The sequence below is a fragment of the Ptychodera flava genome, chromosome 4 (genome assembly GCF_041260155.1).
Source record: "Ptychodera flava strain L36383 chromosome 4, AS_Pfla_20210202, whole genome shotgun sequence".
Taxonomy (NCBI): Eukaryota; Metazoa; Hemichordata; class Enteropneusta; family Ptychoderidae; genus Ptychodera; species Ptychodera flava.
In genome coordinates, this window is record NC_091931.1 from 46,868,568 (window position 1) to 46,888,749 (window position 20,182).

The following is a 20,182-nucleotide window of genomic DNA, read 5'->3' on the forward strand; positions in this document are numbered from 1 at the left end:
AACAGATGACCCCGATTTTTATCACAACTGGAAGTTGTGATATAGAGGTGGTTTCAATCAGTGTTTGATGTCGTCCATTTCCGTAAACGACAAAAGTCAAAAACTGCTGAACAGACTGCGTTGATATTTGATACCGATACATAGACTGGTTCCAAGGTTCCAATTCCGAAAAATGGAGCCAAACGGAGCGCCGGTTAGATAGTTTTGGGAAATTTCTAACCCCCCTTTTTATCTAATTGATTTTAGGGGTCTTTCATATATGTAGTTTTGGAATGTACACCAATCCTGCATTGTGGACTGTTTTATGAGTTGTTGAACAGAAATGAGGTTTTGATGAATGTTAGAAATATGCAGGATGGCTGATTCGAAGTATAAGAGATTTCTATGGTCTTTTGGGCATCAAAAGCATTAAAAAAAACATATTTCATAGTTTAGATTCTCACTTTTGAGATGACCCTAGGCATTTGTTAAGTAAACATCCTTGAGTCAATATACAGACTTTGACATTCCAGAGATTAAGTATCCACAACCTCACATGTTACAGTCTTTCACTACAATGGTATGGCCCAAACCCATTGTTATCAATGGAGAGTGTGGACCTGTCTACGGGAAATTGGGATGAACAGGTTAGACAATGACGTTACAAGTTGTAGGTTAGTTATCAAGGTAGCACCAGCATAGAGTCCTTAGCATCTGTCCATGTGTTCTCACAGCAAATTACAGGGAAAAAAATTATTTGAGAAGTTTCTCTCCTTTAATAGAAGTATATTACAATTTAAACCTGGCATGGATAGATTGCTCTCAAATGATCTGAAACACAGTAATTGCCCATTAGCAACAAATCTATAGCAAGATTTATGTAAAGTTCATGAACTTACACAAGGTATTAGACAAAAGATGACCATGACTTTGCTACTTTTCAACATTTATTTCAATCAGATTTCCCCAGCTTAGTGTATAATTTTGTAATCTTAATTACTGTCAACTTAGCTTTACTAACTTATTCATGCCTCATTATTCTTACACTACTGTTATACCTTATACCACAAAATTTCAAGAGATGCATATATGATTGTCACTTAACAAACAATTTACAAATATGTCTTCTGCTTTTTCTCCATATACATATACATGTCTCTTTTCTCATAAAAATGAGCTTAAAATCGCAATGTGAAAAATAGTCTTTCAGCTATATGTTGCTCATTGACTTCGTGGTCTGTCTAATTCACAGTGAGTGTGGTTGTTGATAAATGCCGATAATACTAGGCGGTCATTATGTCCAAGCGCCATTGGCGGTATTTTTTAACATAATGACCATAGGTCATTATCACATCTGGAAGTTGTGATATAGGGTTAGCTTCAACCGGTGGTGGACAGTGTCCATTTTCCGTAAACGACAAAAAGTCAAAAACCGCTGAACAGACTGCATTGATATTTGGTAGAGATATTCAGACTAATTCCAAGGTTCGGATTCCGAAAAATGGAGCCAAACGGAGCGCTGGTTAGATAGTTTTGGGATATTTTTAACCCCCTTTAACTAATTGATTTTAGGGGTCTTTCATATATGTAGTTTTTAGAATGTACACCAATCCTGCATTGTGGACTATTTAATGAGTTATGGAACAGAAATGAGGTTTTGATGAATGTTACAAATATGCAGGATGGCTGATTCAAAGTATCAGAGATTTTCATGCGCTTTTGGTAATAAAATTGATAAAAAACAACATATTTAATGTTTTAGATTTCTCACATTTGTTATGACCCTTAACATTACAGACTTGATGACATAACTAGCTGCTGGACCTGTTTACTGGCGCATTGATCTAAAGACAAAGATCGTTTTATTTTGTAATAAGGACGTGTGATTTCGTAAAACATAGTCTATTAGCCTGGAAATGTGATTTTTGCGAATATTGCTTACCCCACTGATAAACAGTGTGGTTTGAAAATGGCTGGAATTCGCTACTTCGGGACTTTGTTTTCTGTGTGCATTTACTGACAAACTCCAAACCCGCAGCACCTACCATTCAGTATTTCATGTACAGGTGTACCCAGAGATAGAGTAGTTTCACAATGTGCCAGTTGTGATCAAGTGCCATTGGCGCTATTTTTATTCTTGTTTTGGTAAGAGACTAGTTTTAAGTTTCATTCAGGAAAGTTTGAGCAATAGTTTAAGTCTGTCACTTTTGAGGCGCATGTTACCTTAATGATGTTAGGATTTGTCTTTTGTGTGGCCACGAATGGAAGAAAGGCAAACATCTTTAAAAGTAGCTTCAGTGATACAATTGTACCGGTAGATGCATTAGAATGAGTACTGGGTATGCCTTATGGGTGTTATCTTGTTAAACTGAATGTCTATAGAATTTTAGAAGTATTGATAGCTTATTGCAGTAATATACTACGGTGTCTATTGAAAACATTTCAAGCTGTCTTTTAAAATCTCAACACCTAATGATATGCAAACAGTAAGCTATTGAAACATAAGAATGGTTTCGTGATCGTGAATACATGAAATGATAGTTCTGTTATTTCTTAAAACTTAATGCCTTATCATTTGATGGGAATATTTTTGAACTTAGTGTTATCTATGTAGGAACTATGGATATCATTGATACAAATATAATCTTTCAAGGTACTATGGAAGTCATTGATACAAATATGATCCATCAAGATACTTTATAGGAAGTTATTGGTATAAATGTGATCTGTCAAGGCACTATGTATGGGAAGTAATTGATACAAATATGATCTGTCAAGGTACAATGGAAAGTCATTGATACAAGTGTGATCTGTTAGGTACTATGGGAAGTCATTGATGCAAATGGGATCTGTCATGGTACAATGGGATATCACTGATGCAAATGTGATCTGTCATCATGGTACTATGTTAAGTCATTGATGCTAATGGGATCTGTCACGTTACAATGGGATGTCACTGATGCAAATGTGATCTGTCATCATGGTACTATGTTAAGTCATTGATGCAAATGGGATCTGTCACGGTACAATGAGATGTCACTGATGCAAATCATGGTACTATGGGAAGTCATTGATGCAAATGGGATCTGTCATGGTACAATGGGATGTCATTGATGCAAATGTGATCTATCATGGTACTATGGGAAGTCATTGATGCAAATGGGATCGGTCATGGTACAATGGGATGTCACTGATGCAAATGAGATCTATCATGGTACCATGGGAAGTCATTGATGCAAATGGGATCTGTCATGGTACAATGGGATGTCATTGATGCAAATGTGATCTGTCATGGTACTATGGGAAGTCATTGATACGAATGGGATCTGTCATGGTACAATGGGATGTCACTAATGCAAATGTGATCTATCATGGTACTATGGGAAGTCATTGATGCAAATGGGATCGGTCATGGTACAATGGGATGTCACTGATGCAAATGTGATCTATCATGGTACTATGGCAAGTCATTGATACAAATGTGATCTGTCATGGTACAATGGGGTGTCATTGATGCAAATGGGATCTGTCACAGTACAATGGGATGTCACTGATGCAAATGTGATCTGTCATGGTACTATGGGAAGTCATTGATACAAATGTGATCTGTCATGGTACAATGGGATGTCACTGATGCAAATGTGATATGTCAAGGCACTGTCTCCCAACTTTCCCAAGATTTGCTAGTAGAAGCTGTTGCTCCAATCAGGAATTAAATGGCATGCCCCTTGACCTTGCTTGATTGTCATTAAATCTTAGGTAATTTGGTTCTCTGGTACAAAATTTCATCATGACCCATGATTATCGTTCTTGATTTTTTAAGCAAATAACGGAAAGTTACCGTGAGACACATTTGACCAAAAGTTTAAGTCTTTCAGTTTCGAAGTGTGTCCGAATACCTCAATTAAAGTAATAAGAATGTTATGCATGGCAGTTGTTATGAATTGCGCCAAAGCTCTTACAAATCTTAAACATGAATATACAGCAAAATAAGGTTTCTTTATCACTCTTCAAGTTGTGAGTCAACATTAGATTCATTACAAATGGATTTTATGTTATGAATTTACTGACTTCGAAAATAGGTAAAAAAATAGTGTGTACACTGAAACTGCAAAGCTTCATCTTCTACTGTACAAATGGCTGTCAAAAATTCTATTTTATTAAGTTCAAATATTCAGTGACTGCAGTATAGATAGGAGGTATGTTTAGTTGTCTTCAAATTTATAGCCATCTTCTAAAAGCATTCCAAGATAATTGTACTTTGAAACTGAAAGGCATAGTGTATTTCCTTGTATTTCCTTGTACATTTAATTTTCAATATTGGATTGTCTCAATTTTTTTGCCTTTTATCAATTATCTTTAATTAATGAATAGCAGATTTTTTGTCACTTTATAGTACAATACTAAGAACATTAAAATTAACAGAACTAATCCAGTGGTAACCAGAAATTATAAGGTCAGATAAACCAACAAATTGATGCAAACTTGTATACTGGTAAAGCCAGGCAATACTGGTCAATTCCATTATACTATTTTGATCAGAGTCAGTGATATTTTCTGATGTCTTTTACTGTAAAGTTTTGAATTATCATGAAGGAAAATTTCATCATGGTATCATTGATATCGCTACTGTCTGTCATGTGGCATTGTTAATATTGCAACGGGAACATTACAGTTTTCTGAGAGATGGTGTGTACCTGTATGTTGATGGCCTTAATTTGTAAGCTTACAGCATCAAAAATTTTCAAACAAGGTTATGCCCTCAATGAACACCTGATGGATCTCTTGTGCTCAATAAAAATTAAGTTGTTTGTAGTACTAGTATTTAAGAAAATTTTGTAATTATGTGCAAATAATATTTCTCTTTTCTTACCAATGAAGGTGAGTCCTCTGAAACTGTGTATTGATAAATTCTAATTTTGTTTTTGTGTCTTTTGAAAAAGGTGCAGTGACAAACTGTCTAATTTTAATGTTCATTTCTTAAATTTATTTTTCAGTATTTCCATAAATAGGTCTTAGACTTCGGTGAAGATTATTGAAGAGTAAGAGGAGCTCCTGACCAGTAGTGGAGCAAGGTCACGCACACATGACAGTTGATAATATCTGGAAGTCGTAAAATATTGGTAACCATGACAACTGGTGGCATGAAACAAGTTGGATTACTAGCAGCAGGTTGTCAACCCTGGAACAGTGATGTGTGCGCTGCGAGTGCCGATCGATTTGCATATTGTGCAACCCTTGCCATCTATGTCTATCAAGTAAGTAAATTTTTAGTATAAACTGATAATGCCATCCATTCCCATCACCTGTAAACCACCCGTAGTACACATTTCTTTCCCATTCCAACTGCAGAAATAGTAAAAATTGCAGTACAAGCTATCCTGCCCGTCGTCATATCAGAGATGGTGTGACCATTGGTCAATACTGGCCATCCTGCCCATCGTCATATCAGAGATGGTGTAACCATTGGTCAATACTGGCCATCCTGCCCATCGTCATATCAGAGATGGTGTAACCATTGGTCAATACTGGCCATCCTCCCCATGGTCATATCAGAGATGGTGTAATCATTGGTCAGTACTGGCCATCCTGCCCATCGTCATATCAGAGATGGTGTAACCATTGGTCAATACTGGCCATCCTGCCCATCGTCATATCAGAGATGGTGTAACCATTGGTCAATACTGGCCATCCTGCCCATCGTCATATCAGAGATGGTGTAACCATTGGTCAATACTGGCCATCCTGCCCATCGTCATATCAGAGATGGTGTAATCATTGGTCAGTACTGGCCATCCTGCCCATCGTCATATCAGAGATGGTGTAACCATTGGTCAATACTGGCCATCCTGCCCATCGTCAATGTCAGAGATGGTGTAACCATTGGTCAATACTGGCCATCCTGCCCATCGTCATATCAGAGATGGTGTAACCATCGGTCAATAATTGTCTTTCTTCCCATCCCCATATCAGAGAGATGGTTACAATACAATTAGTATTGTCCACTTTTGTAATGATAAAACCACCAACCAATACTGGCTGTCATGTCCATATTTTTTACATACTGATAGATGAATTGAACCAATGGTCAATACTGCCCATCCACTTCACACCACTGCATGAATGGTGTGAACTAGTTGTCAATACACTGGCCATTCTCTTCTCCCCTTTGCATGAATGGTGTGAACCAGTGGTGGATACTTCCCATCCATTTCACTCCACTGCATGAATGGTGTTAACTAGTGGTCAGTACTGGCCATCCTCTTCACCTCATTGTATGAATGGTGTGAATCATTGGTCAATACTGCCCATCCTCTTCTCCCCATTGCAATGAATGGTGTGAACCAGTGGTCAATACTGGTCATCATCTTCACCCCATTGCATAAATGGTTTGAACTAGTGGTCATATACTACCCATCCTCTTCTCCCCATTGCATGAATGGTGTGAACTAGTAGTAAAACTGTCTCAATCATGACTTGAACAATTGGCCGGATATAACAAACGCATAAATCAAAACATATTTGAGATTTAAGGGCCTTTCTCCTGGTATGAATCCTGTCAGTAAACCGTGCCATTTACTGTTTGTTGTAATTCTTACAATATCCCCTTTGTATGCAGCATCTAGTATTTTGTTTATTTTGATGATTCTGATATCTTCTCAAGCATCTTCTCTCTTCTGAAGTATTATTTGTTCTTAAGATGAATGCTCTTTTTTCTTTTTGTTCAAAATGGAAATGAAAGCCAGTGTATTGTAGAACCATCAAATGTTGTACCAGGAATGACAAACCTGACTAGATATTAGCACTGGCTTTGCCTGGAAAATCGCGGATGAACTTCTTAATGATCCAAACATTGAGATGAGATTGAATGAAATAGGAAAATACAGCAAAATATGGCCAGTTATATTTTGTACCTAGAAAAGTGAATATCAAGTATGGCTACATATCTCATGATACAAGTTGCATCAGAAACTGCTCTGAATAAAATCATACTGTATCGTTTCACAGATATCATACAGATGTAATGTACAGAACACACTTGTTTTTGCCATAAATTAAAATTTACATAACAAATATATCATTCACTGGGTATATAAAAGATAACTTACTTGCTACAGTTTGTCAAGTAGAAATGAGTTAGTGTACTCTGATGTGTATGACTTTGTAAGTGTCGCTATACTAATAGTTACATTCATTGGTCACATCACCATGCAATGCATTGTGTGGTAGCCTGAGTTGTTAACAGTTGAGTTCTCAAATACCGATATATGGCTAGAGTGTCTTCTAAACTATGCAGTGCAGTGTACAATAATTGTGCCTCATTGAGTGTCTGCATGGTGAGTGATTTGATCTGATGATGATGATGACATCTATCCAGTCAAAATGGCAGCAGCTGTTCAATTGAGCACGTTTCAGAAATTCTGGAAAGTAACACATGGCTGGATGAACACAGAGTCTTCTTTCAGAAATCTCATGTGTAGTGTATGGTTGGTTATTTATCGCTTTGTTATTTTGTGTCACCTAGAGCAGCAGAGTTTTTGATGTTTGTCAAGAAAGCAGAGACTCCAGATGTTTATAACTTAACATATATCTATGTAGCTTATAACATTTACAAGTTCCCTTCTTATGATTTTGAAATGATTTTGAAATGATTTACTCATAATGAATCTTGTCATTTTATCCAATACTGGATTCTACCAGTCCTTTTGTATATATTTTCATTCAAAGAGCCATTTTTCCAATTGAATTTCCAAACAGTTGTCACAGCATCAGTTTGCTAGGGCAGAGTTTCTTTGCTGCTATGCTACTCGTTGTAACTCTCAAGTAACTCAAAAACATTTATACCACTCTAGGTGCATGACCTATTGTTCTTGCAGTGCATTTATTCTCATAAACTCACACGTTTTCTATTGTACTAGACAGATACCCGTGCTTTGCACGGGTCAAATATTGAATCGAATCATCATTAGACAACATGGGGATATCTTATCTATAGAAACAATGCCATATGGCAGGAATGACTATGTAATTTTTTTAATCATTACTTTATTTCATAGAAACAATACTTACTTATAAACAACATTCTCAGTAAAGCAATCCTCACCCTCAAAACTATCAGACATGACTCGTATATTAGAAAATGACAAACTCTCGAAAGTGATAAAGTCCAATGTTTGTCCCCGAGACTTATTAATTGTAATAGCAAAGGCTGGACGAATCGGAAATTGTTGCCTCCTTAAATCAAATGGCAAGCCAGAATCTGAAGGCGTAATTGTAATTCCAGGTAAAAATACTGACTGTCCCGCATGTTTTCCTGTGGTAATAATGGCTTCAATAATGCGCTTACCAAGATTAGGAATTTTTAGCCTGGTTCCATTTAGAAGGCCTTGTGAAGGACTCAAATTTCTTATAAGCATATACTTGCTTATAAACAACATTCTCAGTCAGATTTTGTAGGAGTGGTGGTGGATCACTAATGGGTGGGAGTTGCACACTACCTTGCATACAGCAGGTTGAAAAACATGCATTAACACCAAGTTTACCACAGTGGGTTTCTCCTTTCCACATATATGATAGACATGATTTACACTGAAATACCATATTACCAATGCTTGTGTAGTCTGGTAATGGGTGTTCCACATAATCACTTAAACTATGAATAGCTGTATTGTGAGAAGTTAATTTGATTCTTTTATTTACAGTTGTGGAAACAGAATTTTCTTCAGTGTTATTTCTTTTTTCACGTGCATAAGTTCTCTTGTAGCGTAGTTGGGTTTCCCGAGACTTTTTCTTCGGAGGCATATCTGAATTTAAAGTTGACTTGTGTGTTCATCAACAATCTGTGCAGCACATACATCAGTCGTAAATTCTTCTAGGAAGTCACTTTCATCGAATACATTTTTTAACTGTGAAGCCAGAGAGTCCTTCTCAGTGAGGAGATTTTCTTTTTCAATCATCATACTTTGTTCTCTGACTTTTAACGATTTTACTGTTTCATTAAATTACCTAGTCCATTTTCTATTTTTGATAGAAGAACTTCCGATTTTTTGTCAAGTGCTTTAATCTTCTTCTCACTTTTTCCAAAGTCTCTAAGGCTGATTGCTTTTGTTCACGATACACGTCATAGCCAACAGCTTTGATATCTTTGTCTATTGTTGTTACCGTTTCATGGATAAACATCTTCAAACTCTTTGCAGCTGAAGTCTGTGTAGTGCTTGAAGGTGTCGCAGTAATACTCACTGACGAACTTGATTGGATGAAAGCAAAATTTGTTCCCACCTTGACGTGGATCTACCATATAATTCACTGGCTGACAAAGGCTGTGACTTTGGTGAGGATGCTGCTGTAATTGCAAAAGAGATCAGTTCTTAGATGAATAAAAAGAGCAAGTCAGATTTATAGCATCAAGTTCAAAAATTTATGTACAAAAATATGATGATATAAGCTGCAACGAAGTGAGTGAATACAGTGGCAAGTGAAGTGGTGCAAGTAGATATCCATCTGTTAATTGCTAAAACTATAATTGTCATTTGGTTTTTCCTATAGTGTATCACTTACATAAATTTAATGAACAGTTGGTAGCAATCCATATTGTTGTAGCCGAATTGTTGATATGGACATAATCATGATTGCTATGGTAGGTTTGATAACTTTTATTGCAGTAGAAAAACAGGTCCAAACATTTTGAAACATCCTACCATTCAAGTGACAGGTTTTTACTTTCAACACACTGGTGAGGTACTTAAACATCATCTGAGCCAGATGTATTTACATAATTATGGATGTTCTTAAAACCAGCACTGAGAGATCCATTAGCTTTAGTGGAGTGTAAATTTCAACCTGATATGAATAGCTACCATACATATGCATAACTATTATTGTAGCTAAAAAAGAAAACATTACACAGTACTTCAAATATCCCATGATTCATTCTGATTTGTACCATCAGAGATGACCCATTCAAGCAAGGTGTAACCCGCATGTGTGGAGAAAATTGTAGACTACTAATAAAAATTATGAAAACTTACTTTGAAGGAGACTTATTCTCAATAACCATTTCAAATTTAATTTTAAAATTATGCATTACTGAGAGAGAAGATACCAATTTTATATCATTTTCAAACAATTGCATTATCAGCCAAACAGAAAAGTTTGAAGTAAAATGGGAACACTTGAAGCACCTGTTTAGTCAAACAAAAAGATATTGCTTTTTTTCTATTGACCGAAAAAGGAAATTTACAAATTAACTTTAAAAAGAGACTTGTCACCTCAGTTGGTCATTTAGTTTGTTTCCTCCAAAGTGTAACATTTGCAGTACATGCATACTGTCATTTCTATGGCTTTGAAATTTTGATTTTGAAAGTTTCACTCTAAAACCTCAACGTACTTTTCATGGATAGAGATAAATACTTTTATATGAACTTCATTTTGTTGTCAGTATGTAAAACAGAAAAAGTTTTTTAAATGGCAACCCTTAATGGTAAAAATCATGGAGAATTGTGGGTAAAATATTGTACTGTCATGCATCATGCTCTAAGTTTATATTAGGTAATGGTGTGATTTTCAGAGCTTGTATATTACACATTTTTTAATGTTAGATTGTACTTTTTTGCATTTTGCGTATTGTGATGTATTGAATATTTTTATCAAGCTTTGTAAAGCTCTTTTGAATATATTTTACTGTAGAAAAAGCGCTATAGAAATTTTAAAACATTAAACATTATTCAAATTTTCATAACTACCTGTTGAAGCAAAAGCCTTAGGTGTCAATCTGATTGACTTCAATGGTGACTCCTTTGGAATCGATGTTTGGCTTGATATTGGTGTTGTGCACGTATCTATAGAAAATAGTAAATTGGGAAATTGATGTTATTGCAATTCCTTGCTCATTCATATGCATACTTGCAAATAGGTCAACTTTTTTGTTACAAACTTGTGCTATCATCTGATCATAGAATTTTCTACATAATGTAATAGTCCCAGAGCCAGAAGTTTTCAAATTTTAGATTCTTAACTTTTTGACCATGTTTTTTGCTTAATTTACTTACATGCATGATAATTTTAACCCATATACTTGCGACCGAATGCAACAGTCATTCCTACATTTATTAAGTGCAGGTTCAAAAGTAATAGTGATCTTTGACTGCTTCTACATTGTAAGGCTAACAGCATATTTATTTTTGGAACTGTGATGTGACTATGAGGACATTCAATTATCAACCCATTCCTCATACATTCACAAACCTGACCCTCAGCTGATTAGTTCTGCCCTCAAGACTACTATAGCAATAGACAGATTGACTTAGAAACATAAGGATTATGTACACCAGATAAATACTGCCAATACTGATTCCTCTGCAATATATCCATGTGGCAAACAGAAGCAAAAATGTAGAAGTTGTAGATATGCAAGACTCACCTGCAAAGACTTTTGATGTTACGGTTGGAGTCTTCAAGCTCTTCAATGGCGACTCTTTTCTGGTCAGTTTCTGATCCAGTGTCTGTGTTGTAACTGCCACACAAAAAGATTTGTTCAGTTAATACAGAGTTATAACTTAATTGTTCTGTTTTCCTTTCCTGTCCCATCATGTTCTCATGCCTTCGTTTCATTGATACAGTGGTGTGAAATAAAGCTGCGTCTGTTTATCTCACAAAGGAGGAAAAAATTTTGACAGCACGTTGCATGTTCAGTGGAAAACAAAAGGATCCCTTATGAATGTCTACATTAGTCCTGTTTCAGCATACTTCAATTACCATCATCAACATTTATATGTCCGTACACTTTGCTGTGCCAAAGTGGATACTAAGCAGTTACATTGGTAATGTACATGTACTTACCAAATGATGATTGCGAGGTCTGAAGTTCTGCTATGGTTGTGGTAATATTCTTGCGTTTTGGCATGTCTACAGAAAGGAGAATGTGAACAAAGATGATAGGTGTTTTGCATTAAAGACAACTCAGTACTCTGTCAACTACAATAATAACACAATTATTGTTTTGAGTTACATTTGTCTTTCTTTATTATAAGGAAAGTTGGGCAATTAAAGTAGAGATAAGAAGTTGATAATTCATATGTTAAGCACTTCAGGAGAGAGTACATGTATATGCACTCGGCTTACATAGTTTACCACTGATATCTCAAGCTCGAGTACGTTGAAAGTTTGTTTCACTTCAGCGCGACATAAAAATGACGTTAAAGTCATGGGTACATCATGGATATAACATGTTCGCTATACGCCCCTATCATAAATATTTCTAATAGGGCTGACATAGATACATGGAAAGTAATAAAAAAAATATCATTCACAAAAACACTGCCTCAAGTCAAAGTAAACGTTACTGTACTCATGGTTTTAGAGGAACCACGCTGTGTAGTGTTTTAATGTCGTCGGCTTTTTAATCCATAGAACTGACACGATATCAAACCCCTCTGTCACTCGTTCTCTCATAGTTCTCGCAGTCGCTGCTGCGCATACCATGACTTACATGACTGGGAATTTGTCGATAAATTTCACGATAAATATTACACAAATTATGTGTGAGCGTCAAAACTGTTAAATTTAAAAACGAAACTTTCCTTTTCTTGAAGTTGAGTCTCCGTTCAAAATGTCATTCAATAGAGAATGCAAAGCAGGTGCGGTCGATGGAATTTGGCAAGGCCGCTTTTGTACAGGTGTGCAAGTGGACGGTTGAAATGAATGACCTCATGTCATGCTGCATGGCTGCAAAAGTAAACTTTAAAATGATTTCAAAAGTCGGCAAATCAAACAAACTCAAAATTGTAGTCACCGCATAGAGTGTTGTTGTGAAAGAAGAATAAGGATAGGCGTTACTTAGTCAAAAACAAAATTCAACACCCTAGTCACTGTGAAGTCTTAGTCAAAAACGAAAAATAAAACCACAGACACAGTGAAGTCACATGCCATGGTGCACGCAGAAATTACACGTTGCAATGGTTGGCTTACCTGATAGTTTTGCTCACAATAAACGAAATCTTCTCCATTAAACTAAACAACATAACTTATCGCCGTAGCAAATCCCCTCCATTCCCCGTCAATGAGTTCCGCGAAAACTGCTCGCTGTATGAACGGCCGTACCGGGACCACTATCTTGACACGTTGCATATTCTTCCGAGGAGTCTGGAAATACTGTCCGGTCAAATGCAGTGCGGCAGGCTTTATAGTTCAGAAATACAGTCTGCGCATGCGTACTATGTCGGTAACTTTCGGATGTTAGCCGAACGATGGCCGATCATCGCCTTTGTTTCGGCCGTGAGTGTACGTTTGTATGTATTGTTTGCGTATTGTTTACACTCACAGCCGCCATTTTCAAAAGCGAGCAGTGTTCGGCGACGGCGAATGTGAAAACTTATCTATGTGTAGCGGTCGATCCACGCAATAAACGATGATGATTTGGGGAGATGTCAGACAAAGCTGGTAGGTGAGCATAACTATGCCATCAGATTGGTGCTCCATTGCCTCAATTCGGAGAAAAATTGGTACGCAAAACGAAGTCTCCTTATTTAGTATTATAGATGTATGCAGTATAAAATTATCGGCCACACTTTTTCATTTGTTGATAAGATATCACAACACTTTTATGAATAGAGATAATTAACATATCAAAAAAGAGTGGTGATAACTTATCAACATATGAAAGAAGGGTGGCTGATAACAAAATCTGCATACAAGTAGAAACCACCTGAAAATTCAGGATTCCAACCATTCATACGCATATACAATGAACACAAAAAGCCATGTATTTTGAAAGGCATATAATTGACAAACGATGACTAAAATGGAAATTCATCTTTTTCGACCAATGTTCAATGTGAACAACTTGTAGATTTCTTTATACTCGTAGAAATATACAGCACAACTTGGCAGAATTGACTAAGAAAACTTTCTCCAACAACTTACATTCTCCTTCTCGTGTGAACGGCTGTGCTTGTTTTTTGTAAACCCCGATACCACGTCTATCAATGTTTTTCCATAATTCCGTCAATTGTACAGTGGAAATCCGGAAAAATGTGCGTATTGGTGTTAATAAAATTCAAGTCTCGGCGGCGACATTTGTCATGCAAATACCGCTGAATGCTATGATACAAAGCTCTCAAACTTTTCAAAGGATACTAGTAATAGTAGTATTCTGTCCCATCCACTCGACGAACTTCAACCACGAAACGACAAAGCCAGAATTGAGTTCCCTCGCTCCTATATCATACGATAGTGCAGGTACAAAAGTGAACACTTCACTACTTCCTCAGCCTGATTTACTGATACGTTCATTCCTCATCCGAACACAGACTGTAACATCCCAGTTGGTTGCTCTCCTCGTGTTCTCCAGCACATCTGAACGTTGAATTTTAGCAACATCTTCCGTGCCGACTGGAGCTGCAAAACGTGATCGCTCTTGTGTTTTTGTGAGGGTGAATGCTGCGTCCTCCGCTATTTCCTCGCTGGTTTGGTATCTGCTTTATCATATTGTGACACAAAACGTTCAATATGGCTGTCATAGTCGGAAATATCGGAATATTGAGCAGCGTCCATGTCTACACTCTAGGAGCCAAGTAGAAACAGAGAACTTTGGCGAAGGCAGTGCACGTGGTGAGAATTTCATGAACGATTAATTGATTTGAGCCAATCACATGAATCTCTTAGCAATTGAAACTCAAATAAGCCAATAAAAGTAGCCCATTCAGCACCTGCGCTTTCCAGGGACGATTAGAATAAAAATCAAAAGGAAGCCTGTATAAAAGAACCAATCAGAAAACAGTTCCCTTCCACACAGGTGCTCTGTTCAGTACTTGTTCTAATACAAAGTAAATGAACGGTCGCCATTCAAGTGACATTCGAAATGATGGCAAAGGCAACCATCGCAATTCTGGCTAAATTTGTGTGTTTGTCGTGGTATAACTCAGTTATCACAACTCGTCCTCGTGACTTTTACAACTGATGACCAAAAGTGTGGTGATAACAACCGTAAACACACCGTTACTCGTGCGATAACCTATACTTATTACAAAGCTGTGTTTTAGTTCTGTAAGAGGTGGACAGTGTCAGATGAGACAAATGCCCTAGTAAGCAGATTGATTAGGGAGAGTAATCTGTATCTTGTATGTACATGTGAATACAACAGAAATTGATGTACTGTGAACAATAGATTGCAGAATATTGTATAATCATTGACTCAGGGCATTCAACACATACCATTTATGTGTATGGATATTTTGAGAAATTTTACAAATAAAGAGACAGTGTTCGAAAGTACTTCACTGAAAGATAGATGATATAGCTATGGTAATATGGTGCATAAAGAATTCAGTGGTAACTCACTGAAAGATAGATGATATAGCTATGGTAATATGGTGCATATAGAATTCAGTGGTAACTCACTGAAAGATAGATGATATAGCTATGGTAATATGGTGCATATAGAATTCAGTGGTAACTCACTGAAAGATAGATGATATAGCTATGGTTGTATGATGTATATAGAATTCAGTGGTAACTCACTGAAAGATAGATGATATAGCTATGGTAATATGGTGCATATAGAATTCAGTGGTAACTCACTGAAAGATAGATGATATAGCTATGGTAGTACGATGTATATAGAATTCAGTGGTAACTCACTGAAAGATAGATGATATAGCTCTGGCAATATGGTGCATATAGAATTCAGTGGTAACTCACTGAAAGATAGATGATATAGCTATGGTAGTATGGTGCATATAGAATTCAGTGGTAACTCACTGAAAGATAGATGATGTAGCTATGGTAGTATGGTGCATATAGAATTCAGTGGTAACTCACTGAAAGATAGATGATATAGCTATGGTACTATGGTGCATATAGAATTCTGTGGTAACTCACTGAAAGATAGATGATATAGCTATGGTAGTATGGTGCATATAGAATTCTGTGGTAACTCACTGAAAGATAGATAATATAGCTATGGTAATATGGTGCATATAGAATTCAGTGGTAACTCACTGAAAGATAGATGATATAGCTATGGTAATATGGTGCATATAGAATTCAGTGGTAACTCACTGAAAGATAGATGATATAGCTATGGTAATATGGTGCATATAGAATTCAGTGGTAACTCACTGAAAGATAGATGATATAGCTATGGTAATATGGTGCATATAGAATTCAGTGGTAACTCACTGAAAGATAGATGATATAGCTATGGTAATATGGTGCATATAGAATTCAGTGGTAACTCACTGAAAGATAGATGATATAGCTACCATGGTAATATGGTGCTTATAGAATTCAGTGGTAACTCACCGAAAGATAGATGATATAGCTATGGTCATATGGTGCATATAGAATTCAGTGGTAACTCACTGAAAGATAGATAATATAGCTATGTAATATGGTGCTTATAGAATTCAGTGGTAAATCACTGAAAGATAGATGATATAGCTATGGTAATATGGTGCATTTAGAATTCAGTGGTAACTCACTGAAAGATAGATGAATGATATAGCTATGGTAATATGGTACATATAGAATTCAGTGGTAACTCACTGAAAGATAGATGATATAGCTATCATGGTAATATGGTGCATATAGAATTCAGTGGTAACTCACTTCAGACATGAAAACATGTTAAAAGTTACTGTTACCTGGCTTCAATGTAAAGTACGGTAGTTTGAGCAACTACAATATTACAATGAAATAAAAAGATCGAAACAGCAGTTCATAAGTATTTCAGTGGTAATGTTGTTATATTATAGGGCAGGGCAGGGATTTCAAGATGGTGTATCAGGCAGATAGTCTCAGCTATGCTTCAGGGATCTCTTTAATTTGGAATTTGAAAATGGCTTCAGCCAAACTGTTTGATATGTTATGCATGATTCATGGGACCCTTCGTATCTTAACTAAACAACCATAAATATTTCTGTAGCTTGTACTGTTAGTCTTGTTCATCAACTTTGCTGCATGGCATCAGGATACTAAATACTGGTATTAGTTGAAAAGACAATTGAAATTTGTAGTGAAATCAAGTTTGTGGATCTATCACTCATGAAATCAGGATTTTCAGGAAAGCTTATGCAAATGTTCATCCAGTGAATGATAATGTTGGTATTGTGGCTTCTCAGTATCAAATGGGGTGTTTACATTAAGGCTTGCTCTTTACTGTCAGATAACATTCACAGTATGTCAAACGTAAATGACTTTGTAATCTATCCATAATTTATGATGAATTATCACAAAATTGGAAAATTCCAGCTGCAGAAAATATTGTTACAACATGATAAACTGAAGTGACTGGTAAGTTGGCAATATATCAATAGATACTATTAAATATATTATACGAAAATGAAATTCACTTAAATTAGATTAGGGTCAAGGAATATTAAAGATGCTAATCAGTAGTGCTGGTAAGTAGGCAGTAAATGAATGGTTTGTACTATTTTTCTGTGGCAAGACATTAACAGTCATTGCATTATTATCTGTTATGAAATGAGCACGTGTATTATACACAGAGTTTTATTAAATATGGATGTTTAATAGTGAAATTATATAAAGATATTATATGAACAGTGTGTTGCAATATTAGCTTGAGTTGTTGATTGTTTTCATACAAAATGGTCTTGCTCATACCATGGTCATGTCACTGTCAATCAGTCATCATTGACAATGTGTCAAACTGAACCATGGTCATGTCACTGTCAATCAGTCATCATTGACAATGTGTCAAACTGAACCACGGTCTTGTCACTGTCGATCAGTCATCATTGACTATGTGTCAAACTAAACCAGGGTCTTAATTGTTGCTCTTAATTCAGCTTCAATTTTCATGGGAGCATTACAAGTGACAAATGGAGCATTACAAGTGACAAATACCTTCTTGCCAGGCACTTCCTCACATTCTGTGTGTCACAGATGTCCTAGAGGACAAGCTAAAATTATATCTGTCTGTTTTAAGAAGCTGTAACATTACAAGATTTGGATATTTCCCATTCGTTATGATAATATTTCAATGAATTCTATTATTCCTCCTTACAATGATTAGGCAATGGCATGTTATGAGGACTTTAAAGGTCTGGTTGTCATGGCTATCAGTGCTACACAGGGATTTGTTGCCATGACAATATAAACATAGCAGTTCAGTCTGAACGTGTGTCATTTTATGCACAGGAACTATGTCTCTTTTGTCCGTTCGACTCCTTTTAGACACACTGCACATCACAATGGAGAATTCCAAGAAATGCCTTATTGGTGTGACATACACTGATGTATTCATACAAAATAGCAATGACAAAAGTCAGTTATTGAAGTGCTAGGGCTTTTCTATGTCTTGGAGAAATCACAATGTCTTGATGAAGTAAAGTGAAGAACACAGCGTTTTGGTATTGTTGAAAACTTAGAACATAATTGTCCTGATTTTTTTTTCATACACAGTAACAATTTTCATGAAGTTTGTGGTATGCAGACTGTTAAATATTTGTAAAATGTTCTCTTGTCTGAATGATGACAAAGTGAAAAACATGCAAAACGGAAATTTTAATGTTTTATTCTCTGTAGCACTGCATGCAAGATTGTGACAGCCTAGCTCATCAATTTATAAGAGACTTCTCAATTTATGCATCAAATGGCTGACACTACCATTGCTAAATTTGATAGCAATGGGAAAATGTCTTAACAGTTGATGAATTTCTGTTTGACATTTTGCTCTGATTGAAATTTAAGTCTGTCTTTGTGTTCTATCCAATGATCCCATGTGGATAAAAGTCTGTCTTTGTGTTCTATCCAATGATCCCATGTGGATAAAAGTCTGTCTTTGTGTTCTATCCAATGATCCTGAGTGGATAAAGTTCCATTCCAAAATTATGCAAACACAATTCATAATTTTTAATAAGGATTTGTTCCATTATTTTAGTGAATTTTAATCCTCAATTTTATGGATGTTGGTCCAAGCTTTGATGAATTTTTTCAGTGGAATTTTATAATTCATATATACCAGGATATCACAGTGTTGTTTGATAATCAGGAGATGTGAATGGCACATTACCAATAACCATGTTTCTAGACTGAGAAAAACAGTTGGAGCCTGTCAGTGTATCATTCATTGGTAATCCATATTGTATTGGCAGGTACAATTATTTGGCTGTTCTATTTAGTGATTGTTCAACATATTGTGTTGGCAGGTACATGTATAAATAGTCTTTTCCACAACTAAGTTGGCAGTTCTATTTATTAGTTGTCCAACACATTACATTCACAAGTCATGTGTTTCTCTCTTTACAATTTGCTTTCCATGAGCTGATCCTTTTCCCCAGACAATACAGAATAGCAGTCTCTTTCTAAAGGCTGTCAGTTGCAGATTGAGTGCAATTCAATATTACTCATGGATATTTCCTGATATTTAAATGTTTACGCTTATTCATCAGTTCCTGTTCACAGGAAAATTTACATCAGTAGCTACAAAATGATATAAAATAAATGTTTTTCTTGTGGCTGTGTCAAGGTATAAATTGGAGAATATGAAACTGCCTGCTGAGTGAGACAAGTGCCATTTTCAAGGAGTGTGGTGAGATCAGGTGAAATTAATGAGAAATGGAATGTTGTCATGGTAACAGATGACAACTGTCACAGTTCCACAATGAGATGGATCAAATTGATTTCATGTTGCCTTTGGATGTGAGATGGTGCATGGTATATATATAATTGTCATCAAACAGGTCAAGTTTTGTGTTACTTGTTGCAAGTATCAATTATCTTAATCCAAAGAGATTTTTGCCAAAACCAGACTATGACTGAATAAAACCTACAGAACCACTCTACTGTACCGTATTTTTGGCATCTTTCCTGTGACGTTTGACTTGGGTGAATATAATCAACATATAGTTGTGCAGTTAAAGGGCTAGTAGCTATAACTTGTGACATTTCTTTCACTATTTTTGTTTGTATGTCAATTGAAAGATTTTATTTTAATTTCAAACCATGTTGAAACACCAGCTATGTAGCTTGCCAATACAGTGTCTCTTTATCTACAATACACTGTTATTGTTTCTAGTCCACACCAGAATTCACTGGTCAACAACAACAATACAGTTTACACTTGTACAGGCTGAGTTGATAAGCTGAATACTGAGTATCTTAACATGCTTTGAGGCAGTGTGCCCTCCAACAAAGGGACTTCATGAAACTTCTGAGTCAATTGAAAAATTTGAGAAATTTT

At 36.1% G+C, this 20,182-nt stretch overlaps 2 protein-coding genes across 6 annotated transcripts in view; one reads left to right on the plus strand and one right to left on the minus strand.

Annotated features, from left to right (window-relative positions):
• The window catches only part of LOC139131985 (WD repeat-containing protein 17-like), an 82,903-nt gene that overhangs the window by 3,197 nt on the left and 59,524 nt on the right, over nucleotides 1-20,182 (plus strand). For all 4 annotated transcript variants that reach the window (XM_070698333.1, XM_070698335.1, XM_070698334.1 and 1 more), the window contains exon 3: nucleotides 4,977-5,237. In XM_070698333.1, the coding sequence (XP_070554434.1) occupies nucleotides 5,109-5,237 (129 nt within the window). In that variant the 5' untranslated portion in view covers nucleotides 4,977-5,108. The remainder of the gene's footprint in view (nucleotides 1-4,976; nucleotides 5,238-20,182) is intronic.
• On the minus strand, nucleotides 8,648-13,113 carry LOC139131982 (uncharacterized). 2 transcript variants are annotated; one of them, XM_070698331.1, is made up of 5 exons: nucleotides 12,946-13,113; nucleotides 11,818-11,883; nucleotides 11,399-11,491; nucleotides 10,722-10,817; nucleotides 8,648-9,319 (listed from the first exon to the last, which is right to left on the minus strand). In XM_070698331.1, exons 1-4 carry the CDS (start codon nucleotides 12,996-12,998, stop codon nucleotides 10,739-10,741), a joined length of 291 nt encoding a protein of 96 aa, XP_070554432.1. In that variant the 5' UTR covers nucleotides 12,999-13,113; the 3' UTR covers nucleotides 8,648-9,319; nucleotides 10,722-10,738. The 2 variants fall into 2 exon arrangements, with proteins under 2 accessions (XP_070554432.1, XP_070554431.1); XM_070698330.1 differs by having other exon boundaries at nucleotides 8,648-9,322.